This window comes from Anguilla rostrata, chromosome 7 (assembly GCF_018555375.3).
Source record: "Anguilla rostrata isolate EN2019 chromosome 7, ASM1855537v3, whole genome shotgun sequence".
NCBI lineage: Eukaryota > Metazoa > Chordata > Actinopteri > Anguilliformes > Anguillidae > Anguilla > Anguilla rostrata.
Window position 1 is genome coordinate 35352532 of NC_057939.1, and position 27554 is coordinate 35380085.

The following is a 27554-nucleotide window of genomic DNA, read 5'->3' on the forward strand; positions in this document are numbered from 1 at the left end:
TGGATGGGATTTTTTTTAACGGAGGGGGGAAAGAAAAATCCATATATGTGTGGACAGGGCCTTAGAATAAAGCTATCATATTTAGACCCAGACCATTTTAACATACATTTTGTAATGGCAAGCTCAGCATCACACCATGTGTGTTCATTGAGTGGTATCCTTTTCTGTTCACAAAATCATTCTCATCAGTTTCAGCATCTTGTTTCTGTGTGTGCCATCAGCACAGGAAAATACATCAGGAAAGCTAGCGAGAACTGCGTTTATTGTTCAGGCCATGAAGGGGACTTCACATATGTCAGTGTAATAACACAACTACTCTTACAGTTCTGCACACAGTACTTCTACACTTGAATTGAGTCACCTGCCAACTTTGAAATTACCCTGTTACAGTATCTTAGTGGCAGACACTTGTGAAGGACTCAGAGTCCCATTTCTGTTGGTATCAGGTTGCAAGTCAACGGCCAGAAGGTAGGTTATTTCCTGCATCTCTGCTCAGCTAATACAAAAGCGTGAGTGCATGTTAACAGACTACATCCCTTTGATATGTATGACTATTGCAGAGAATGCATTGCTGGTGTATACTGCACTGACTTATATGCTCCAGATCCTCTAGCAAGCTTTCCCATCTTTTCAATCAATGTGCCCCATCAACAGCTGATTTAGGAATGACTTTACACCTCGTAGGGAGTATTCTACCTTGTATCTTAACTCTACGTCTGAAATCAGTTGGTGCACCAATTTTTAAGTAAGTTATTGTGTAACTGAATTTATGTTCAAACTAGTCTACATTTGAACATAAGTTATACTGGTGGCAACAGGCTGCAGTGGTTCCTGAGCCCTCAGGAAACCAAGTAAGGAAGAGGCTTCAGAGCTGCAATAATCAAAACTTAGTTGCTGCAGCCAACTCACCTGCAATCATATTTTTTTGGATATTTTTTCAAAATTCATGTTGAATTTTGAAAAAAAAGTTCTGTCATTTGAACGGACATCATCAGAAAAGCATTTAAGAACATAAAACTGATGTTGTGGCTTGCTGAAAACAAAAGACTGGCATGCTGGCCCCAATTTATCTTGTCATCTCATTTCATAATTTGCAAACCACGTCATACAAACAAAACAATTTATTGCGGCTTAATTTTTTAATACACTTTATTTTCTTTTTCTTTAAACAGAGTGCAGATAAAATTCCTGTCATAATCACAACATGCCCCCAGGGCTAAAAAAAAGAAAAGAAACAAGGAACATTCACACAGAACACTTTATAGCATTTATGAAAAGTAAAAAGTTACCATTTTAAAAAACTTACATAAAAATGTACACAACCCAGTCAAACTTTTTGTGAAATATGCACTGAACTAATAGGGCATGTAACAAATGTGTTAAGGAACATCTCATCAGAAAAAAAATCTTACTGAAGCATAAAGCAGACGCTAATCTTGCGCGTCTGGTTTCTCGTGTCGTTGTGGAAAAGAATGTCCTTTCAATGGCTAGCTTGTGCTGCCATCTGCTGGCCATTTTCCCCACCTAAACTCCAGCAGCGGAGGGGCTTCACAGGCCCACCCCATGCACAAAAGTCTTCAAAATTCATCACAAGCTGAGCCATTTGCTTTCACCGTCCCCTTCATTTAGACACATTTCCAGGTCGAAAGACAGCTCAGTTTTCATGACCTTACTGGGGGTCCCTGAGCAGGAGTCCTAAAGCACAAGGAAGTTATTTAAGACGGTTTTCTTTTTGAAAAAAGGTCTGGAATCCAAAGAGAATCATAACTGCAGGATGTGATTAAACCACAAATTAGCAAGACTGCTGTAGCCAGTTCCCTGCTTGATTGATACACAAGTTTTCTGGATCCAATTCTGAATGAAACTGTAAACCAGTAGCAGTTTTCAGGGCAATTAAAATACTTAATGCAGAATTCAAGAACGTTTGAGGTATGTTCATGGACATATTTTACAAAGTTTACCATATTTGTAAAGTGAAGACAACATAGCTAGAGAGAGAGAGACCGCTAGGTAGCTAGCTAGGCTAGCGAGAGAGATAGACATATCATTAGCTAGCAAGCAAGATGGTAGTAACAAATAATAATTATGAGTGTAATGACATAACTAGAAACTCAAGGAATTGGCTATATGGCAAATATACATCTTCATATACATCTAGACCGGATTAGTTCCACTAAGGGAGGTCAGGTAACGTAATTTTTACCTGTGCAATCCTGTAATGTTATTCATGCCCAGAAGACCATGTCAGCAGTTGTCACCACGCAGGCAAATAATTACGGCTGAAAAAACCTACTTTTTTTCAGCAAACTCTGAGGTCCTCTGATAAATCTATTCTACCTAATCTATAGTCAACTATTTTTTGATGGTACATTTTTAGAATACTGGAAATCTGGGAACAGCCAAAGACATGCTCCTTCAGTAATTTTGGGAAGCAATAAAGGGAAAGGCTTTTTCCATGCAGATCTGCCATTGAAACCACTAATGTGCAATGACAAGGCATTTAATACACTGTGTAATGCCATGTGCAATCAAAAATCTGTAGCTGCACAAGACCACAAAGAGAACACAGCTGGAAGCTGATGCCCCTCCCTCAGCCTAGTACACTCAAGTCAACTGAATAGCTCACAGTGTGAATGCAGGGTATTTTTGTAGCAGAAGTCACAAATCTGTATAATGGAATCATGGAAATTGTCCTTCAGACATTTATTATTGCTAAATCTGTAAATAGGTTCACAAACATTTTTCCAACAGATTTGTGAAACCATTTAGATTTACAGATATGTGAATCCATTCTACAGATTTGTGAATCCATTCTACACTTCACTATCATATATGACTGAAGGACAATCTCAATGATTTGCATCAAAATGCATACCATGGCTGAAACTGCATCAGTGACAATGACAAATGGTTGTACTACCCATCTCTGGCTCCAGACAAAAATGTCTATCACTGTATTCATAGCAATTTTGGTTCTCTCCATGCAGTGAATGTACATAAATGTACATCCATAAATCATTTTTAAAACTCCAGAAATTACAGGCAGTAGCACGTTGAATTCTTTGTACAACATCAAGCACTTGTATGTTTTCTGGAATCTGCAGAACCTTGATGTTTTGTTGGAAGGTTCTTTTTTTTCTCTTTTTCTTGTCCAAGATCTAAAAGAGAGTAATGGCTCTGGTAATGGGCCACAACTAGGGTTGCAAAGGGTTGGAATATTTCCGGTAAATTTCCGGAAATTTTGGAAGGGAAATTAAGTTCGGGAATTTTGCACAATTTCAATATAAAAATCTTACCTTCTAATAGTGAACTTATTTGGGGGGGAATGCACATAAAAAGCAACACTAGGTCTTATGGCATGTTTTGGTTAAAAGGATTCCCATTTAATTGAATTGTTACCATGCACTGCATTCAGCAGCGCACTCTTCCATCACATGTACTGATAATTTGCCAGCATCCCTTTAAAGGTGCAGTGTGTAGAATTTAGTGGCATCTAGCGGAACGGACTTGGCAGAAATGTAATGTAATATTCATAAGTATGTTTTAATTAGTGTATAATCCCATGAAAATAAGAATTGTTGCGTTTTCAGTACCAGAGAATGAGCCGTTTATATCTACATAGGGAGCGGGTCCTCTTCCACAGAGGCCGCCATGTTGCACCGCCATGTTTCTACAGTAGCCCAGAACAGACAAACGGCTCTAGAGAGGGCGCATTTGTGATGCCTGGGTACCTTCCAAAATAGCTGTGTGTAATACCACACGTGTTGTTTACGGCGTTGTGGTCGTTTTTAGTACAGTCTGGCTTGACTGACAATCCATTTATTCAGTAGGTGAGAGTAAAAGCTTTCTAACGATGTGTAACATGTCTAAATTTTCTTTTGGAATAGCGTTTCATTGGTCAGCGTAATCGAAAGTTTTGTTATCGCATTCACTTGCGCATTCACTCTGTGGTAGCAGCAAAATATGCTGCACCTAACGAAACGTTAACGCTTTTTCGTAATTTCTTGGAAAATACTATTATTATTGAGGACTTCTGGGCATAGCTAAGCCATATGTTTGATTATGGACAAAGCTGACATAGTTTTCTGGTGTAAGACAGAAGCGAATAGAAATATATCATTGATTTACTCTTTCTCTGTCTCTATCTATTGAAAACAGATAATATTTCATCGTTGCTATGTAAGTATTACTGCTCAAAATATTTAGGTTATATACGTTATTTTTGAAATTGAGTGTCTTTACATAGGTTAGTGGTATTTTATAATGAGGATATTTCACACTGTAATGTAAGTGTTAGTTAGTAGTGTAATAGTTTTTGCGACGCATCATGTCTTTCTATGATTTACCATGCAAAGCTGCTAACGTTAGCAATAAAACGCTACCACAATTCGGAACAATTGACAATCATAATCGCTATCTTACTTGTAAGTTATGACCTATAGTTTTACAGACTAAATAACTAAATACAATTTATAAATCTATCAAGGAACCTCATCACTTGACGCTTGGCTACTCGATGCTGTCGTAGACGATGACATCATTTTTAGAACTTACAGGCCTCCGTAGCTTCTCCTACGTCATTGGAAAGGGAGGGGTGAGGGGGGGGTATTCAGTTGGTTGCAATCTGCAACCTCACCGCTAGATGCCACTAAATTCTACGCACTGCACCTTTAAATAGGAATTCAGTAAAATTACAACCCTCTGCATGCACTGCATTCTCCCACCATGTGTGCAGCCCACATTACTGCCAACACTACCGCACTGTCTGAGCCAAAGGACTACATGCTTTCAGGTAAGTTTTGATTATATTAATGGAGTGAATATATTTTATATTTTTTATGATATTTCAGTTAACCGGCAGATAGTAGCCTAATGCAAAGTACACAGTTTATACCTTGTTAATACCTTCTGCTAGCTAGCTGTTACCATGTGATGTAGCTTGATTGAGCATGCTAATTGAGGAGTTTTAATTAATCTATTTCCATTCATTCTTTATTGTAAAACATTTATTTTATAAATATTATTAAACCCTAAGGCATATTCTGAATTGTTATTTCATTATGTTTTGTTTTTGTTATGGAAAAAGGGGTCGTAAGGAATATTTTTCGTTGACTAAAATAACGCTGTCTGGTAAGTAGGATATTTTTATCGCTGTGAAGCGGCATGGAGACGTCATATAAATATTGGTACTTTTGGACAAGCAGTTAAGGCCAAATCATGGTCCGGATGTAGCATATGCGGACCGGACTCCGCACGGTCAAAATGACGAAATAGCGGACCTCAGCGTATGTCCGCCTTGGCATGTCTGCACGAAGCTCAATTTTTTTGACCGCGTACCTGTGTAACACAAATCATGGCTCGGTATGAAACTGTTTCACATCGACATGCATTTCATGTGGCACTGGAAACACGCGGTGATGCGGAATACACAAAATAGACATGGAGTGGACATTTGAAGAGAGACTGGCTGAAGAGGTGAGAAGGTACAGGCACCTATGCGATTCATCCCAACGGGATTATAAAGATTTTCAGAAGAACAACAATTCATAGAGAGAAATAAGCACAACGCTGGGCAAGGACGAGTCCATGTTGTTTACAGTCTAACTTCCGGCAGAAAAGGAAAACGACGCGCAAAGATTGTGGGAAATGTAGGGCTTGGGTATGCGGTGGTACGACTGGAGTATGAAAGGGCGAACGACTGCGGACTGTCCGTCCGCACAGCGTATGCGCCCTGTACTTATAGACTGTGTAAAAGCCTTCAGCCTCTCTTCAAAACTTCCCGTCTTTGGTCATCTAGTGTGCTGCCGACGTCACTTGCCACTACTCACGGTATGCTGCTCATCACTAGAACCACCGGGTCAACTGACCCCTTGCGCAGTAAAATGGGATGTATTTTGTTAATGTTTATTCCACATGTCTGTCATTCCTTGACTTTTTCTAAAAACTTGCGCTTCAAATATCTATGTAAATAGAATTCTAAAACAACACTCGGAAGACTGTTTTTGGAGGTTTTTTAGGTGTTAAGAGAAAAGTCTTTTTTTTTTGGAGGGGGGTCATAGGGAATCTTTGCAATTATGTCTGCTTATGATATGGTAAAAGGTTTGTTTCTATTTGCATATGACATGGTAAATGCAGCCTGAGCTAATAGGGCTATATTTCAATTTTATTCCCGTTATTTCCTGCTAATTCCCATAAATTCCTGTTAATTCCCATGGAAAGTTTCCATCCATGAATATTCCCGGAATTTTGCAACCCTAGCCACAACATTAAATGTTTTGGACAGAACTGCTCTTGACAGTCTGGATGCTCGATGAGCACCAAGCCACAGCAAAACAAGGTTAAAGTAAGACCTACAATGAGAATCTTTACTCCCAGAAATGCTGCTACAATGTACATACAAATCTATTACAAGGTGAAAAGCTGGAATAGTTACCTCTGGAACAGATGCTGAAGTTTTGCAGACTTTAGGTTGCTGAGTATTAGCCCCAGACTCTGAAGGGTTGGTCATCCCAGATTCAGTCTCCATGATGTCATCCAGGTCTATCTCCTCTCTGGAGTAGTTTAAGAAAGAAGGAAAAAGGCCAACCGAATAATTATTACAGGTTCCAGGATTCTGTGGCTGCAAATTTCAGACAACATCGGTGTTTTGTAAAAGCCACATTACATCACACTTAAAAAGACTGCACACTTTCAAGGGAAGCAAAGGACAAACCCACATTTATTCCTAAAAATGAAACAAAATTTAAGTGTTTTATTATATACAGTTGAGGCCAAATGTTTACATGCACCTAGGCTAAAGACATTCAAACTCAATTTTTCACAACTCCACACATTTCATGCATGTCCTGTGTTAAGTCAGTTAGCATATCTACTTTATTTCCATAAGCGGTCATTTCAAAATAATGGCTAAAAGACCGATTTATTTCAGCTTTCATGTACTATATCACATTTTCAGTGGGTCAAAAGTTTACATACACTTTGTTAGTATTTGGTGGCATTGCCTTTTAATTGCTTAACTTAAAATGCTTGGAGTAGCCTTCCACAATCTTCTCCCAATACTTTGCTGGAAGTTTTGCCCATTCCTCCTGACAGAACTGGTGGAACTCAGTCAGGTTTGTGGGCCTCCTTGCTCAGACATGCTTTTTCAGTTCAGTCCAAATTTTCTATGGCATTCAGGTCAGGGCTTTGTGATGGCCACTCCAATACTTTCACTTTGTTGTCACTTGTTTTGTTTTTTCCCTCCATACATAGCTCTGATCATTATGGCCAAACAGTTCCATTTTTGTTTCATATCACCAAAGAACACTCCAAAAGGCTAAGTCTTCGTCCTGGTGATCACCTGCAAACTACATTCTGGCTTTTAAAAAAATGATTTTCTGAACTTTTTGGCCATAATGATCAGCGCTATGTATGGAGGAAAAAGGGTGAGGCGTTTCATCTGAAGAACACCATCCCGACTGTGAAGCATGGGGGTGGCAGCATCATGTTGTGGGGGGTTTTGCTGGAAAAGGGATTGGTGCACTTCAGAAAATAGATGGCATCATGAGGAAGGAGGATTATCTAAAAATACTGAAGCAATACCTCAAGACATCAGCTAGAAAGTTAAAATTTGGTCGCAACTGGGACTTCCAACAGGACAATGATCCTAAGTGTACCTCCAAACTTGTAACAAAATGGTTTAAAGACAACAAATTGAAAGTACAGGAGTGCCAATCACAAAGCCTGGCCTGAACTGAAAAAGCATGTCCGATCAAGGTGGCCTACAAACCTGAAGTATTGTGAGAAGCTTGTGGAAGGCTACCCCAAGCATTTGATTCAAGTTAAGCAATTAAAAGGCAATGCCACAAAATACTAACAAAGTGTATGTAAACTTTTGACCCACTGAAAATGTGATATAGTACATAAAAGTTGAAATAAATCTGTCTCTTAGCTATTATTATGAAATAACCTCTTATGGAAATAAAGTTGTGAAAATTGAGTTTGAATGTCTTTAGCCTAGGTGTATGTAAATTTTTGGCCTCAACTGTACAGTACATGCACATATATACATACAAATATCGTTTACACAGAAATGTATGCTCCACATACTCCACAAATGATTTTAATGGAAATGATTGTGAAATACTTCACTGCTTGTAGTGGCATACTATGTTTTTGTATTCCCGATGCACATGATTTCTATACAGAGAATGCAGATGAGCTTTACAGTGCCTAGGCTGTGGGGGTCTGTAAGCGGGGTTCATACATGGCTTGCAGGTCACTGCCTTCCTGGGCCGGGGGGTCCCATGCATGGAGCTTCACCCTCCACAGTTTAATCTGCTGGTCCCAGGACCGCCGGCTGTATTTCTTAAACTTGTTTGGTGTCCTCGGATGTATGCCTGGCTGGCGCAGGTGCCTGAAACAACCACACCAAAAAAAAAAAAAAAAACATTCAACATTGGCGTAACAATCAACTGCAATTTGGATGGCTGGTATGTTATCTCCCAAGTTACATTTGGCGGGGTATGCCCCATACCTATACACCACTCTACAGAGTTTGGCACTTTTCAAGGTTTCCTACAGAAATAACAAGAATGATTCTCAGCCCTCAAGAACATTAACATCTGTACATTCGGACCTCATGTGAACACAGAATTCAGATGCAACTTCACATATCCACACAATGATATTATACAAGTTGTTTTGCAATTTCTCCTTTTTTCCTGCCGATTTTACCATCATGAATGCTCCAGTCCCACAATCAATAATTCTCCAAACTGGACATTTAGCTACACCTACAAACAATGAAATCTCAAAGCAGTCTGATGAAAGTAGCCAATTGTAGGGTACTCAGATATTCTGGCAAAATGGGCATATAAGGAAGTGCACATGATGCTAGAACACTTTTTTTTTAAGTTTGTGGTTGTCATTGTTTTGTGTAAAACTTGCTTTCAAGCTTGCTTGCAAACTAATAATTGACAAAAAATGTAAGCTGCATAATCCTTGTGGGAAACAGTTATATTTTGGAAATGCATTCCCCATCATTTGACATGCAAACCCACATAATATCGTTGCATGGCTGGGTAGGTTTTTTTTAGGCTAACTTTTGAACTGGTACGATGTCAACCTTCTTTAAAATAACGAGCAAACGGCAACATTAAAAAACGTCATCTCTTAACAGTTTCGCTTTTGCCATTTTGACCAAGTTTAACATTAGCTAGCTTGCTAACGGTACTTGCTGTCACTAAGTGAGTCGACAGAGCAAGTGTAATGTTAGTGAGGAAGACAGAATCAATAAACCACCAAAATCTATGTTGCAATTTGATCCGGTAGGTAGGCCTACCGGTCATGTGAGAACTGGTGCCATACTGTTACCAGGTTTCACTACCCTACTCATGATCAGACTAGTGACTAGTTAGGCCCTAAAACTTCAGACAACTATTGCAGGGTTTGTCCAGCCACAGGCTTGATCTGCAGGCCTGTAATCTGGGTACTATTGCAGTCCTTTTGTGAAGCGCAGCAATCTAAATGCACAAGCAAACAGGCAAGATAAATTACGGTCAATTTGACCATTCATGGCCATTTAGGTAAGTTATCATAACTTAATTTCCTTACACAAGAATGAAATTCAAATTATATCAGAACAAACAACGAAAACTTGTAATCTGGCAGCACTGTTTTCAGCTTAACATTGAGGATTTATGGTGACTTTTTCCACATGACTGCAAAGAAACCTGTTGATTTTGAGCACTTTAACTTCATAGACTAGCATAAGTCTCATCTGCGTTTAGAGGAGCTGGAGATGCCAGGAATGCAGTGTAAGTATTTATTTTTTTATACATGTGGGCATGTGCTTAACTTGCCATTTGCATTTTCTAAGTTGTGCCTCCCAATATCAGATTGCCAAAAATGTGAGGAGGGATGATGGGACCTGAGGTCCAATGCTTGGACTGTTTTAGGAGCTTCAGAATTCTGCTCATGAATATGCAGGGAAGGTTTTGCCCATAGAGAGCAGCATTTGCAATTATTTTGTTGTACTCACTTGGGCACTTCCCGGATGTAGCGGTCATAGGCAAGGGTGTTCTTCCCATAGTTAATCTGCTTCTGTCTCCTTAACAAAACCACCTCATCAGTCTCCATTTCAGCAGGGATGGGAGAATCCCTGGAATCCGAGCTGGAGAGAGACACAAAGGAACAGGAAATATAAATGCGCGCACACACACACCATGCACGCACGCACGCACACACACACACAGCAAAAAAACTAAACCTTAAGTACAGCATTATCAACTTGGCTGAATTAAGTAACTCTTAGTTTTCTAATTTTAAGTTAAGTCACTATCTATCGCTGAATTAGGTAACGCAATGGTGATTGAGCCCATTATTATATTAATTTATATTATTATTATTATAATAATTTATGATTAAAGAACTGGGTGTCTGTGGCGACATTCAAGCGGCGCATAGTTAGTGACGCATTTTCCATCACTCATCAGTGGTTGGTCCGCCAGAGAAGGTAGGCGGAGCTAACACAACAGGCTCGCTCTTTAACTCACTTGTGTGTGAGCGGCGTACTGTTTTTTTTCCGGTGTCTGCTAGCGTTACAGAGAAAGGGGGGGAGATTATGGAACCCTAATAAGTTTTTGTGTAACATGAGAGGTCATATTATTTGTTGATGTAGTTTTCGTATTACATTTGATGACAATGTAACATTACTAAATTACATAGCTATTTGCACAGCTAACGCTAGCTACCGGACCATGTCAAGAAAGGCAACATTAGTTTAGACAATGTTGCGCACAGTATCCATCTCTCATATCAGGTAACGTTGCGTTAGCTAGCTAGCTAATGTAATTAACGCAATCTAGTCAGCTAACAATTAGAAAAAACGCTAGCTAATGCTACCGACCGGTACCGACCTCGTAAACCGTCTATCGAATGCAATGCTACCTTGTTGCAACCTTGCAATGTAGCTAACTAAAGGCCAGTTCAGATCAATGATTCGCAACGAGACTGGATGCAACCTGCAAAATTCCAAGACGTCTGATTGTAAACGTTCTAAAACTGCACTTAGCGATTTGACACGGTGGGTCTTTTGAGACCCCAGGCAACAGCTTCAGACGCTCTGCAACTAACCAGTTCACACCGCTGCAATTTCATCTGCAACATTCTAAAACCGTTTCGTCTCGTTGCGAATCATTGATCTGAACTGGCCTTAACGTTATCGTTATTTACATTGCCATCAAGTTCATCAATATATTGATCGGAATAAAGCCGGGGTATAGGTGGAGCAGAGCGGGTCTGATTTCTGTGTAAAGATGTCAAGCTGGAGAAAACCAAATAAAAGAATATGGCAGTATGGATTAGCGTTATTATTTTATTACGCTTCCTCATATTCCTTCAGCCTTGGTGCCCTTTTTTGATGAAATCTTTGTTTTTGTTTTATTCTTCTTGTTCTGATTGCTAATTTAACACCCAGCTCAGCTTTATTCTCGAACAGTTTAGCTAGCAAAACCAGAAACAACAAGGCAGTTGTTTCAAAAATATCACACAACAATCATTCACGAAAAAGATTGTTTATTGTGCACGAGATACATAATTGCACGAACCACAGCGAATCCCACAAATTCTTCTCTGCAGTGTAAAGATGTTCATACCGAGCAAAATGTGGATAAAGAACGTTTGTGGAAATTGATCATCACTAATTCTACCCCAGGTCTGCTACAGCATTTTAACCCGGCTCGGCAGTGTAAAGACTGTTTAGCCTAATGTTAGACAATGAATGAGTATGTACATAACATTATTTTTATAACAACCCTTTTTTGTTCAGTAAATAAGTGTTATAGTTGGCGTGGCCCAGTTGCCAACTGACTGACGTCACACAGGCGACACTGGTTGGATCCGGTTGGATCTATGGGAAGTGAGGTCCAAAAACACCGCTTCTCGCCATTGGTACCGCCAAAGAGAACGAAACGGAAATCTTCGAGATTGTAACTTTAATATAATGCTGGTTTCATAAGACATATATAGTGTGTGCACATGCACGCAAGCACAAACCTTCCTGATGAAGTTTTTCTTTCTCTTTCATTGAAGTCATTTGCCAAAATTCTCCTCCTGTATCTGAAAAGGGAGAAGCGGAACATTTTTCTCTGACACACCTTCAGACATGTGCATCAGGCCTGGTCTGAGCCAACCCACAATATGGGGCCACAGGAAACTGGACATATGGGGTTTGGGTATTGGTCACTCCCTCACTACTGCTGCTTGGCTTCAGCAAAATTATGTATTTATTTATTTAATCAGCTATGACTGTATGCATACACTTAACACAACATTTAAGAGACTTTCAACCACCACTAAGGGATGTTTACATTGGGGTCTGCAAACTAGTTTTTCAATAAAGATGACAGTTAAAATAACATTAATAAGGACTTTAAAATTAACCAATAACATATTAGTGAATGCAAGTGTATAGACAATGAACTACTCGTAATAAAGAGTACAGTAGTGTAACTGAAAATACTGCAGCGTTTTCAGAAGAAATTTAGCTAATAATGAATTTACTAGAGCCCGACCGATATATCGGTGTGGCCGATATATCGGCCATTATTTGACTTATTTGACAACATCGGGATCGGCAGTTATGCCGCTGATGTGTCCCGATGTTTCAATAAGTATAATAAACAAAAAAACAATGATTATTTATCTGTACTTGTCTGTTCGAACGTCGTAATTGCTATTTACTAGAATTATCCAGTAGAGGGAGCTCTAATACAAGCGTGAACTGCAGCAGCTGACGCGCTACTTCTCTAATAAGAAGTGTCACTCGTGCCTCATCCAATATTCTCCACTGCAAGACTTGTCTGCACAGATTCGATTGCCGCAATAAAGGTATGTATATTTAGTGAAAGTTTTTTAATTAAATGCGTTTATACGACCACTATGTTTATCAATCCTCATTATCAAGCGAGCGAGCTAGCTAACATATTTGGTTCACTTTAGCAAGCTAGCTGGCTAGCAAGCCTTTATGAAGTGGCAGTGAGCACATAAGCAGCGTAGGATCTACATTTCCAGAGGACATCGCTGTATCTCAAATATATAACCAGCCAAAATAAAATGGTGATTGAATGCATCACACATTTGTTTTTTTATGAGATGATATTAGCTACTATATGATGCTGTGTCAATGGCCAATGCGTTATTGCAAGCGAGTGTGTCATCTAGTCACGCGTCATCGTAGTAAGCTAACCAGACAGTAAAAACGCAGATAAAACACTTCTAACATGGATCATTTTAAGCCATGTTATCTCGCTTTGTCGTGATAACATGAGAGAAGGATTTCTGTTGGACAAGTGAATCAACCAACAGTTAGCACGGGTAACCTGCATGAAAGCGCATTGTAGTTTTTTTCACATATTTCATTCAGTCAATTTAATTTCATCTAACGTTACACTTGATTCACTCTTTAGCTCCGCTAGATAATGTCTTACTCTTTGAGATCATGTAGTAGAAATAAAATAAGAAAATATAATTCACTTAACTTACTGAGAATATGTAATAAGAAATAATGAGGCTGTGTCAATAGCTAATGCGTTATTGCGAGCGAGTGTGTCATTTAGTCACGCGTCAGAGCGCATTGTAGTTATTTTCACCACCGAATTCTTATGGACAGGGAAGCTCGCTAGATAGTCTTACTCTTTGAGATCATGTAGTAGGAATAAAATAAGAACATATAATTAATGTACTGAGAATAGATGCTAAGAAATAATAACAAATTATTATTATTAATAATAATAATAATAATAATAATATTCATAAAAATACATGTTTGAAACTGGAAAACTGATTTTTTTTAATTAATTTTTTTATAGATGGCTGGAAAAGAAAGGAGTAAAAGCAAGGTGTGGGGTTATTTTGATTTCACACACTTAAAGATGGTGTTAATATATATATATTTAATTTAATATCATCTTTTACTTTTTTTATCTAAAAAGTTCTTTGTGTGTTTATTTTTATTTGTTTGCTTATAAGTTAAATGTTCTTAAATATAGAAACTTTAATAACATATAATAAAAAACGTTTTTCAAATTGATTTGAAAATGTTGCACTTTTTGACAAAATATCGGTCAAAACAGTGGTAATCGGTGGGCTAGGACTCTCCAAAATCGGGATCGGCATCGGACCCAAAAATCTGGCATCGTTCGGGCTCTAGAATTTACTGTGACATACTTCTTGATACTTAGATGAGGATAAATTAGCTTTTGTCCTATCTATTGTCTGTTTGATAATGTACACAAGCTCACAGTCCCGATTTAACATAACAGCAAGCTTTCATGCAAATGGGTAGAATACGACAACTACTAACCTTTGCATGTCACGAAGGACGCCTGAACGCATCTCCTCTTCCTCCACCTCACTGCCCCAGTCAGCACATCTTGACACCGGGCCCCCGCTTTCAGGAGTGGTAAAGCTAAAAGAAGTAACAGATGTAAGAGGTCGAAGGAAAGTAAGGCAGTTTTCAGAGACATGGGGTAGGGGGAGACTTCTGGGAAAAATTTGTATACTTTCGAGGTCCCTGCTAAAAAGTAGTAATAGAGGGCGACATCATATTATAATTTCCACAGGGCAGCCAACTCTCAAGCAATTTGTAAGACCCCCACGTAGGCAGGAGATTGATATGACAAATAACTAACTTTGCAGCTTTAAAATAAACTTGAGCATTACTATTAGTATTAGCACAGCACAGTGTATTGTTGAAGACGTTATGAATGTGATGACAGAACTTTAGGTAAACGATGCTCTTCTGGAGACAAACATTTGTCAAATAAATAACCTGTTAAGTCCATTATGTGCCCTCATCAACCAGCATAAAGTAAATACCTTTTTCTGGCGAAGAACCTAGAATAGGCTTGAAAAATAGCCTAACATTGCAGTCTAAGGCTGTAGCCTAGGATTCGCTATTAGTCTATGCCTATTTAACTTACCACCACATTTGTTACTAATTGGTATTTTGTTATCATTTGAGAAGCCTACTTTATTCTATTTAGCAGACAGATGTTTGAGAATTAATGTCCTGTCCAGGAGTGGGACTTTTAAACATTAACCCCTTGGCGCACATGCCAAATCTTGCCAATCCTTGCCCATTTAGGGGGTACCCTATTTAAAGCCTTATAACTCCAGATATGAACACCACAGAGACTTGAAAAATGGCTTAAATGAAGCAAGGCATGTGTACAATTTACAATACTAACGCAGATTAGTTTATATTCATCATTTTGGAAGAAATAAAGTGCCACAAATGCAATTGTCTAGACAAAAAATCAAAAATGAATTTGCACTTTTTTAGTTTGCAATTAAATACTGAGAGATTGCATATATACAGCAGGTTAAACTATACATGTGCTGGATCAAAGACTTCTTGACCACAAGTTCATAAAATCTAAGGGTGGCTATGTAGAACTACTATAGGTTTATGAAGCAAAAACTAAGCAGTGTACCCAGTGTCTCCAAATCTATCCAAAATGTCTAAATTATGCATTGCTGTAAATCACAACATATTCACGTATTTCACTGCAAATCAACTGTTTTGTCTAAAGAAACTCACTGTTGCATCATTTTCAAGTGAGAATTACAAGTTTTCCGTCAGTACAGGGGTCTAAAATATCTATGGGTCCAGAAACATATCCAAAATCTATCCAAAAATGAATAAAATTATTTTTGTCCATTATAAAGCATATAAACGAGCCCCTTCTGAAGGTTTATGATGGAATATTGCTATGACATTAAAAAATAATGCAAAATTATTGTCACACAATGCAGTACAGTACCTAAATGTGTAATAATTAACTCTTGTATGTATTTATATACTCTGTACTCTCGTATGTTTTCTTGTATGGGGATGGGACTACATGAAAACAATTTTCAACCGTCCACCACGTTTTGGCAATGTTCCAAATCTCACGTCATCATTGTTGCATGCTTCACAAAAATTATTACACTACTAACGCTTACATTACATTGTGAAATATCCACATTATATAATACCACTAACCGATTTAAAGATACTCAATTACCAAAATAACGTATATAACCAAAGTATTTTGAGCAGTAATACTTACATAGCAATGATGAAATCTTATCTATGTTCAGTAGATGGAGACAGAGACAGTAATACACTGTTCTATTCGCTTCAGTTTTGCTCCAGAAAACGATGTCAGCTAGGTCTATCAGCAAACATATGGCTTAGATATGCCCAGAAGTCCTCAATAATAATCGTATTTTCCGAGAAATTATGAAAAATCATTGACCACGTTTTGTTAGGAGTAGCGTCTTTTACTGCTACCAGAAAGTGAATGCGTAAGTGATAAGAAATTTTTCGGTTACGCTGACCTAAAAAACGCTATTCCAAAAGCAAAATTAGACATGTTATACATCGTTAGAAAGCTTATACTCTCACCTACTGAATAAACAAATTGTCAATCAAGCCGGACTATACTAAAAAGGGCGACAACGCCATAAATAACACGTGTGGTATTACGCACAGCTATTTTGGAAGATACCCAGGCATCACAAATGCGCGTATATTTCACAAACGGATTGTCCAAGACAATGTATGACCACTCAGTCTCAAAAGGGACATATCTATGCGTAAAACCCACGGTAAGGTTGTATATTTATTCCATATTTAGTCCCAGATATTGACCGTAGAATGACATGGTATCATTTTTTAAAACTTTTTCTCGTTTATTTCGTTATGCAGTGAGCAGCGTTTTCACTGCTGTATTGGTATATCTTAGGACTACTGTCGGGTTTATCTTGTTGCTATGATGGAATACGATTTTTTAGTGGTGAAAGAATATTTTTTTGAATGCCAAGATAGAAAATATTGTCCATTATGTCATGGGTGGGAGGTGTAGTTGTAAATGAGACTGTAGGGAGGGGGGCGTGTTAAATGAACGACCAGAGCGACAATGGTGGTGCTGCGAAACTCCGTATTTGGCATCGTTGTCGTGTATCGTCTACTTATGAAAATAAAACAACGCGTTTCTGTTTTTAACTCGTACTTTATTTGCAGTAGCACTGAATGTCTGAGTTCAGTAATCTGGGCACGCCGTCATGCCGACCACTAGGGGGCTTGCACGAAGGGGTTAAATTGCTGAAAATTTAAAAATACATTTTTTTTAAATCGCCAACTGCAACACCAAGACAACATACTCCAACAGCACTGGAACGATACAAAATTATGTAAAATCTAAACACTGGACAGTGACTGTGAGTAACGTGCTATTTGCTTGAGCGCAACCGCATCTAATTCTCAGCAAATGTTAATGAGAGCTGTCACTTTGAAGAAGGTGGACAAAACTAGGCAAAAAAAAAAAAAAAAACCGTGACTAGCAGTGTTCCTGTTCTTATTAAAGGAAAGCCTCCTTAACTTTTTCTTTGTGGTCACTTAAGTAGGCAGTATACTTCGTAAGAAGTAGAACTTTTTGAGCAAAAAGACGCAATGGGAACAACTGAAGAACAAAAAGACGTGGTGTTGTGGGTTCTCACGGTGCAGTGTGCGACGGCCTCCAGGGAGAACTTTTAGAAAATGTCTTCCTTGTTCTCCGACCTCCCCCTCTCAGCTATTGGTCCAAATATCACATGGTTGGTCACGTCACGGTTCTGAGGGCAGACTTCACGTGCTTATGTACGGAGAGTCAACGCCAATCTCTCTTCTGTAGAGATGGGAATTCTGTAAGTTCTCACGTTTGATGAATGGTGCTACTTGTTTCAGTAAGTCATCAAAACGCCTAGCACACATGCGGAAATAAGAGAAAGTGGACCCCCCTCATCTAAACTTTGCCCAATGTACAGACAAAACTCTCCATTCTCTGTCCTACTCCGATTTAGAGGGCGAATCTCCTTCACCTTTTTTTTCTTCTTTTGCATAGCTAGATAAACTAAAGCCACTTTAAACTTTTTGTTTTGTGTTGTGATCTCACGTAGCCCTTCCCTTTATACATCCATGGCGTAGCCGCGAGACGCAGGTCTGAGCGAGATTCCAGCCCTGGTTAATAGCTGGCTCGTAATTATTCACGCCCCAGCGGCGTGGAGTGACTTTAAACGGTGCGGTGTTCTCACTGAGTATACCGACAACAGTGTTCGTGGACATGTTCGCCGGTGGTTCTCAATCCTAAAGTTCTTTCTTCTTACCGAGTATACCGCCAGCTTGAAATAAAACATTCATTTAAAATTTTGCTTGTTTTTTATTTAGTAGAATTTAGATTCACATTAATGAATAAATATTCAGTAAACCCAATACTTTATCACCATTGTATCCGCAACACATTTGTAGCTGTCCATTCTGTACTAACCATAGTATGGCTGCTTTAATGCAATTTGTAAGTTGTAATTATACAGGCCGCATTTGCTTTTGAAGTACACTGTGGCTGCTTTTGCAACATTTTAATTAATAGCACATCTTGTCTATAGTCGGGGAGTGCGACAGTTTAAATTGAAATGCACAGATTTAAAAAAGTTCCCCCCACCCCCCGAACCTTGTTATTTAAATGTGCAAAAAGTTGTGCACTATGTAGCCGCTTAGCAATTTTTGGAGTTTTTCCCCATCCCTAGTCCTGCCCTTTCACTATTTTTTTCATTTTTATTTTGGCTACAGAAAGCTACCAGCTGTCTTTGCACTCAAGTTACACATCTGCCGTTAATAAATGTTGTGACTGAAACACCGGTAGCTAGCTAACGTTATTATATACAGCTGAGTTGGCATCTGGTAATATTTTGATATCAATAATTTTGTATAAAGACAGATTTTCATGACTTGTGTAAAAAAAAAAAAAATTAAATTAAAAAAAATTCACGTGTAGTTTATATATTGTAGGGTTTTTAAAAACATTTTTGCTAAAACATACTTATTCCTTCCATTGATACCTGCATTTTTCTGTAGTACTTCTGCAAAACCTACTGTCTTTTGTGTCATTTTAACAGAAAATGTGTATGCAAATTTTGTGAGTATATCAATTTGTAAATAAACGAATTGTAAGTAAATAATTGTAATTGTAAAATTGTAAATAAAAACAAACTTGAAACACAGTATGTATGCTCATCTTATGTGATCATACATGGGATGACCACTGACTAACTTAGCAATCAGAAAGTTGATAAAATAACCATTTCACCCATTTTACTCCAGAGTGATATTAATTTTTGCGTAAAAATCTGCCTAGAGCCACTAAACATTTTCATTGTTCGCACTAGATATTTATGTCTCTGCTGTGCGTGTGCGAGCAAGTCTGCTCTCCCACTCTTAAAGTCTTGACACTCAGTGACACTCAGAGACAACATTCTCCGCTAGAAAATTTGGACAAGACCAGCAGTGGGTTGTTCGCAAACAAGTCTGATCTTTGAGCCGGGGTAACTACACACTCGGTGTCCCCTGCACCATTGGCAAACCCCTATTTGGGGTTCCATTGCAACTGTAATGTGTCAACCTCTTACTGAGTACAACACTATCACATGATTGTGCTGGTCTACTTGTTAATGTAATTTATAGGTCAAACTATTGCTATCTATGGCCTATTTTGTAAAACCGGGAACGTTACTGAACAAAGCCATTTGGAAGCCAAAAGAGCCAGCCCCCAGCACTGCAGGCTAATCATGATGGATCATACATCACAGCCTGTTGTTATAGCTAGGCTACATAAGATGAAATGTACAACAGACATTTTTCAGGACGAAATCACCTTGCATAAGGCCTACAGTGCCTGCTCCACCTGTGATTCCCAAGCCTGAGATAATATCAGACTCAGATGATGAGCTTTAACAGTTATTCCTGCTTTAACAGTTATTTGCACATGCTCTGACTACAGTAAATGTGATGGTACAGGAAATTGGCAGAGTTAAATACCCTTTTGTGTGGAGCTGCAGCAAATATTTTGTGCCATCAAATTTTATGCTGTGCTAACAACTGAAAAGGTTACTGCCACAAATATAAATATTTAGGCTGGACCCCAAATTTTACCTTGCAGGCCTGCTATCAGTGCATCTGCGTCCTTTCCCTCTTTTCTCCGCATCATCGAACACTGTGGAGTCCGGGTCACCCTGTGGCCTCAGATTGCCGTCTGCGCCGCGTTTCCGGCAATGGGACCAGCGCGAAGGACCCCTACTCCTGTGAAGCACAGATACAGACCCTGAATCTGGAGGGAGACTGTGAAAAAAAATGTAATAAATCTAGCAAGCTAGAAATTGGCGCATTAAAAGGCAAAAATACTGGTTACACCAGCTAGAACAGTGGCTCTCAACCTTGGTCTTGGGGGCCCACTGTGTACACTGCTTTTTGTTCCACCCACAATTGCATTTCATGTTTAGATGGATTACTCACCCTCTAAAGCCACATTGCCAGAAATTGCAATGCATGCCATGAAGATTATAATTCCCACTGCATTTGTTGTGTTATCTTGCAAACAATTACACAAATTATGTAATTACATTACAGGCATTTAGCAGACGCTCTTATCCAGAGCGACGTACAACAAGTGCATTCGTACAATCGTTTAATAATTACAATCGTGGTTGGAACGAAAACCTGCAGTGGGCCCCAAGACCGAGGTATAGACCCACTGAGCTAGAACTTAAAAGCATAACGTCAGTTAGACTAATGTCAGCCATAACTAAATATCTAAATAAACCAGGAGCGAATATGCTGCTTTTCGGGATGCACATACTGCAAGTACAATGGCATAGGTTACAACGTGGTCATTATTATAGCTGGCTAATATTAGCAAGTTCGCATAGCTGACTAGCAAGCAAACAAATGCCACGTTAAGCTTGGTAGCAGCAGCAGAGTCAAAACAATGTTCATTTCACTGATATAGCCAGGTGACCCACTTGTTAACTTACAGTACACTAACTACCATTCAAAGTTCGCGCCAAACCGCCATTTTAGACCACACGGATCATAACATCGCTAAGTTTTGAGTAACAAAAACTAGTTTGCTCGCCAATTCTTTTTATTTGCTACCGATTCATTTATAAATCCTAGACGAATGTGATTAACTTGCTCACTTTATGCAGATTAACGTTAATTCACTGCCTACCTAGATCGAACTCCATACCCATTCAGCTGTCAGACGCACATTCGGCTAACGTTAGCACACTAACGTTAACATTTGTTAGCATCAAGGATTTTTGCTAACTAATATTTAGCTAGCCAGCCTATTAGTCTTATCTAGATTGTCGTCTAAACTTAAATTATTGTTCACTGTCAAATCTCCTTAGAATACAACGAACTGCCGAGTTGCAGTAGCACTAGTCTAGCTATCACAGCTAGTCCAAATAGACGAGCTGTAGTGTAGCTAGCCAGTTAAAACCTAAACATTTCGCTCGGTTTACTAGAGTGCCACGGTAAACATAAACGCAAGTTGCAATCTATTGTTTAGCAAAGTAGGCTAGTGGCGATAATGGAAATTCTGGTGAGCAAATTTGAGTTAATGCTAATTCTGACGAAAACGAAACAAAGAAAGAAACCCGCCATCTAGCTAGCTGTAACTAAACTAATCTATAGCTCGCTTCAGATAAAGCCAAGTCACCTCACCTGCTCTCATCTGTCCTCCGATCATCGTAGTGTCTTGAACTGAGTGTAAAAGACATTGTTTTCTGTAAGGTATTGCGATTAAACCTAGTTGAACAGCACCCGGAACAATTCTGTTGGGAGTATCGACTAGGCAGCAACCTGATAACCAATGCGGAGAAACAATTTTAATACAACGCGCCAAGGAGATGGCGTTCGGACAGTACCAATGCAACACGTCACATAGGGGGAGGTCCGAACTATAGACATTTATTATGTCTATGGTCCGAACCCCCATGTCTGATGTCTTGATTGTAAATAGCTCGCTAAGATCCTGTCTAAATTCGTAAGGAGTGTAAAATAAGAGGCGACAACTTTAAACAAGTAACTTATTCACAAAACTTTCCTTGTATGGAAAAGGGAAATTACTGAAAGACGCAAATGGGACAATCGCGATGTTAATTTTCTACCTTCTTGGTGACGGTCATGACTGTTCATTTTTAGAATCTTTGTGATTAAGTGGTATTTTTAAGAAGCGTGAGATAGCTTATTGTTTCACCAAAACTGTTGTTACTGAGATCATCAAATTAGGATCACCTCAAAGAAAGAGGAACCGGAAGATCGAAATACCACACAAAGATTGTGGATGACGGGACAAAATTTTGCGGAGAACGCTGTTTGCAAATTGTAGTTAGTAGTTATTGGATTTGCATTGAAACCAAATGAGCTACAGATTATTCAGGTAGACTATGAATGATGCAGAAATATTTCACAGGCCTTGCAAAATGTAACTCAATTTATCAAAACGTTTATTTATCATTTATTTCGTTAGAATGATACTATTTTGAATGAAGTTCATCCATAATTATGTCTGATTTATTTTTAAAAACCTTACTTGTGATTTTTAATTGGCTTAAGTAAACAAACTAACAGTATGCTCGAGCATTGCAGGTGCCAATGTGCAGAAATGGAAAATAAAACGTTGGAGGGTAAAACTATTAGGACTATACTTACCAATGAGCTACCTGTCTTTAACAGGGCTTACTGTAAATGCTTTACCTTGGAGGTATTCTGTACCACAAAAAGTAACATACACCACTGCTCAATGACATTCAGGTTTTATAGGCTATTAGGTATGGAAGGTGAAATTCACACTGACTGAGTAGTTGCCTACTCCATACAGAAAGGTCAGGATTCAAACCCTGGACCTTCTGGACTACGATACAGTGCTACCCACACTCCACAGCATTGCAGTGTCACAAGGGCCTCTTTTTTTCAACCAGAAAAGGCTTATCAGTTGCAGAAAACAGGCAATTTCACGTCATCTCTGAATGCTGCTGTTCACCTTGAGCAAGACACCTAATCCCTAATTGCTCCCAACGAGCTGATTGGAACCTTGCATGGCAGCCTTTCACCGTTGTGTCTGAATGGGTGAATGAGAGGCATCAATTGTAAAGTGCTACAGTAGATGTCAATAAATATGTTCTAAAGTTTGTTTTGCAGTCAAGTGTCATTTTATTTCATATTTTTAAATGACCTATTGATGTTCACTCTGATGCGGTCGGCACGCGCGCACCACCTAGGTACAACAAAACCCTTTCCCCCCGCTGCTGAAAAAAATCCTGAAGGAAACACTGTTAGGTCCAGCCATATACTAGGTTTTAACCTGGTCTTGTTCCTATGTATGCTCTATGAGTGCAATGCCGTTTTTTTTTGTCTTTAGTTTGCACAGAACACTAATGCAGTAGTTAACAGAGTGGTATACAATTAAAACCAATTTTTCAGAATTTATCATTTAACCTCCCTAACATGATCTGGAGAAAGAAGCTGTGTGTTCACCTGCCAATACATTATTTAGATTGTTGGCACACTTGTTAATCAATTAATGAAACAGTGATCAATTTAAACAATGTTTTAAAGGGATGTAACCCTAGTGTGGTGTCAAAATTGTAACACCGTGAAAAGCCTACATTAATGATTCAGTCATGTCACATCTTTACTCACAAATCTGGGAATTTTACCAGTTCTTTATGTATGTTAATTAGGTGAGTCCAGCAGCACACTGTTTCTTCTAGATTAAGAGAATCTGTTAAATGAATGGAGTGTAAAGATAGGCCAAATGGCCTTCTTTCTATCATCTTTTTGGTAACGTAATAATAATATGTACCACAGCTGAAGAATACAATGGTATGCATTTGACTTTCATTGTTACAACTCCCTCTTTTTTTGTTGAGGCCAAATGCCACAGGTGAATTTGGGGTTTTGGGTTCCATATGTCAATTTTGAGATATTTTGACATTTTACTGCTATTACTACCTTTGTTTCATAAAATGTACAAAATAATAATGAATAATAATTGTAATTTGTTATTTTAAATTATTATTTTCCACCTCTGCTATCTACAGAAAGCACAAAATTATCTTTAACAGCCATTTTCTCAAGATTTTATATTCACCTTATACCAGACAGTTAATCTCAATTTTAAAAATAGGTACAGCCACAAAATCTCACATACAACTTCATAAGAAATATCTGAAAAGTTAAGGTTTTTAAAAAATCATTATATGTGGTATTATATCTGTAAAAAAAGGCAAAAATGCATTTTTGATATGTTTGTATTGGTTTTTGATATTTATGTTAAAAAACTGTAAAATGGTTCTGCAGATTATCAACTATTGAGTTATCACATTAAAACAAGAAAAATAACTCATCCACTCAGTCCAAAATGTGATTGACGTAATGTGCAAATTAACATATATTTAATGATATTGTTCCCAATTTTCTTACCTGATTTATTTGACTTTAAACCAAAAAATCTAATGTCGCAAAATGCAAATAGCTTGTATTTTAGCATACATTCAACTGGCAAAATTTCTTTCTGATAGGACAAAAGGAATTTTTTCCTATTCACTCGTGGTACCTTTCCTTAAATAGGCTAATTTAGGCTGCTTCCAGCGAGTTATTTTGTTTATGATAAATCTGTATTAAGGAACCATGCAAGCAAGGGTGATTTGGAGATGCATGATATTATACCGGTATGAAGAATGGCGGATCCATTTCAAGATTTTATGCCAACTTCTGCTTTCATTTATTTAATGAGCTCAAGCATACCTTGATCTGAAATTTGTGTAAGCACCAGCTACTGCCATAGACTGCAAAGTGTATCTTAAAGTGCTCAAGTGGAGCAAACCATCTTATTTTCTACAGCAGCCACAAAACTAAAATTAAGGTAATTGGTTGGAACAAAAACCAGCAAACAGACCAACTCTCCATGGACTAGAGTTGTGCATCCCTGGACTAGATAATTTGGTTAAATATATTTTCCAATTGTAGCAGTTGCTAACGTTCTAACCTGTTTTTAATCTTTATGTAAATTAAACTACAAATAGAGGGTTCTGTTTTAGCTAGTTCATACAAAGTTAAATTGAAGGGGTCTGGTCTTTGCAATGTAACAGGCAAGGGTATAATTTATGGGTGGGGGGATAGGGGGTCGCAGGCTAATTTATATATAAGCTACTCATCGATAAGGCTGGGTGTTTGTCATGTAAGCTGTAGGTACCACGGATTCTGCAACTTTCCAAATTTTTTTCCATTTCCATGATTTCCACATTTTTAGTGCTTTGCATGATTTTTCAGCAGTTTTGGTTGGTAACTGTCTGTATTTGCATAGGCCTATGCATTTTACATAAGACTCAAACACATTGTACTAAAACAAAATTTCAATAAATAAAAACAGATGGTAGACAAAATCGTGTTTTATTTTAGTAATGCGATTTAAGCTCTAGAACAGTTGTTCTTTTAAAAAAATTCTCCCAAGGGGGCATGCACTCTGACCACCCTAGCCAATTGCAGTTCTCAGGGTCTATGTATTTCAACCCCCCCAATATTCAGACTAAAGTCATGCCCTTGGTCGATACAGGGCTTATAGCTGCACCTGGTGGGCTTATAAACACAATGAAAATACAGCCACAACACTAGACAAATCCTGGTTCAAATTTCATGACAATGCCTTGTTGTTTTCAGAACTATGTCTAGGCAGGTTTACAAAAAGGCAATTTGGCGACTCCAAAAAGACACTTGGCACCCAAATGATATTTATGGGTTTTTATAGGTATAAAATTGTTTATATTGTATACTATATACTCATGGAGGAAGTATGCTTAAAAGTAGCATGCTTCACCCCCGCCTGTCACCCTCCCCTCCTTCTCCATCTCCTCCCCCCCTCTCCACTGACCTCTCTTTGCTCTCCTCTTGTAACCTGTGGCAGCAGTAGGTCTTGATCATTGTAGAAAATACATTAGCTATCTAGTTTACTAATCCATTGATTGTGGTCCATTGATTGGGATGGTAGGTATGCCATCCCACCAAATTAGGGCTTGGTGGGGACGGCATGCCACATACCTTTACAGCATTGAGTTTGGCACTCTTCAGGATTGCCTAAAGAAATAACCACAATGACCACAGACTCTCAGCCCTTTAAAAAATTCATTTCTGTACCATCTGACCGCATTTCAACAGACAGAATTCACATGACCACACAATAAAGCCCCAAATTTAGCATTTTTCTCCTTCTTTTTCCTGCCTGATTACATTACATCATCACAAATGCTCCAGGCCCACAAAGAATATGTCTCCCAATTGAACATTTAGGTACATCAGCCAATAAAAAACATTGGATACAGACACAAAATGGACACACACACACACACACACAAACAAACTTCTAACACATTGCACTGTCTTGCTGAATAATTAAACAATACAACTTTGCGAGATAATAATTTATATTTCTGAAATCCAAATAAAATACATCCACACTTTAGACAGTTCTACTTTTGGCATTTTCAGTGAGTTTAACATAAGCTGCCTTGCTAGCAAGAGGACAGACTGAGTGTATAACGTCAGCACAGATACAGACGCCTCTGAAATTAAGATCCAAAATCTGCGTTGCTATTCAGTCGGTTAGGTAACGTTACTGGTCGTATAGAAATGGTGCAAGATAATGACTTCTTCATCCCAAGTATATTGATTTTTTTAAAAGTCAAAAATGGTTCACATTCATCACAGCACCTGTAAGGCTAGGCTACTGTAGCTACCCTGCAATGCCACATTTTTAAAATTAATGTTAGCTACCCCTATAGATCTTCTACTGGCATACAAACAATTGTGTACAACGGCCCATTAAAAACACTTCCATTTAAAAAAATTGCACTTTCATTTATTTGTCATTCATGGTAAAGGAAAAATGACTGAATCCATGCCTATGTGTTTCTTTCAGAATGAAGGCAGTGTTTGCATGCATTTACAGTGCCTTTGGAAATTATTCAGACCCCTTCACTTTTTACACATTTTATTGTTACAGTCTTATTCTAAAATTGATTAAATTCATTTTTATTCTCATCAATCTACACACAATACCCCATTATGACAAAGCGAAAACAGGTTTTTAGGAATTTTTGCAAATTTATTAAAAATCAAAAACTGAAATATCACATTTACATAAGTATTCAGACCCTTTGCTATGGCATGCAAAATTGATTCCTATGGCCTGGCCAAACTGAGCAATCAAGGGTAAAGGGCCTTGGTCAGGGAGGTGACCAAGAACCCGATGGCCACTCTGACAAAGGTACAGAGTCCTTCTGTGGAGATGGGAGAACCTTCCAGAAGGACAGCCATCTCTGCAGCACTCCAACAATCAGGCCTTTATGGTAGAGTGGCCAGACAGAAGCCATTCCTCAGTAAAAGGCATATGATTCTCTGGTCTGATTAAACCAAGATTGAACTCTTTAGCCACAATGCCAAGCGCCATGTCTGGAGGAAACCAGGCACCGATCTTTACCTGGCCAATACCATCCCTACTGTGAAGCATTGTGGTGGCAGCATCATGCTATGGGTATTATTTCAGCGGCAGGAACTGGGAGACCAGTCAGGATCGAGGGAAAGATGAACGGAGCAAAGTACAGAGAGATCCTTGATGAAAAACTGTACCAGAGCGCTCAGGACTTCAGCG

General features: G+C 38.5%; 1 protein-coding gene across 3 annotated transcripts; it reads right to left on the reverse strand.

The window, feature by feature from the left end:
• Nucleotides 1-1131: 1131 nt before the first annotated feature.
• On the reverse strand, nucleotides 1132-21771 carry slbp (stem-loop histone mRNA binding protein). 3 transcript variants are annotated; one of them, XM_064344125.1, is made up of 8 exons: nucleotides 21569-21768; nucleotides 19997-20182; nucleotides 14345-14449; nucleotides 12037-12099; nucleotides 10022-10153; nucleotides 8246-8395; nucleotides 6434-6551; nucleotides 1132-1695 (listed from the first exon to the last, which is right to left on the reverse strand). In XM_064344125.1, the coding sequence occupies exons 1-8, from the start codon at nucleotides 21622-21624 to the stop codon at nucleotides 1588-1590; spliced, it is 918 nt and encodes a 305-aa protein (XP_064200195.1). In that variant the 5' UTR covers nucleotides 21625-21768; the 3' UTR covers nucleotides 1132-1587. The 3 variants fall into 3 exon arrangements, with proteins under 3 accessions (XP_064200195.1, XP_064200196.1, XP_064200197.1); XM_064344126.1 differs by having other exon boundaries at nucleotides 19997-20143; nucleotides 21569-21765; XM_064344127.1 differs by lacking the exon at nucleotides 12037-12099 and having other exon boundaries at nucleotides 21569-21771.
• Between the last annotated feature and the right edge of the window lie 5783 nt (nucleotides 21772-27554).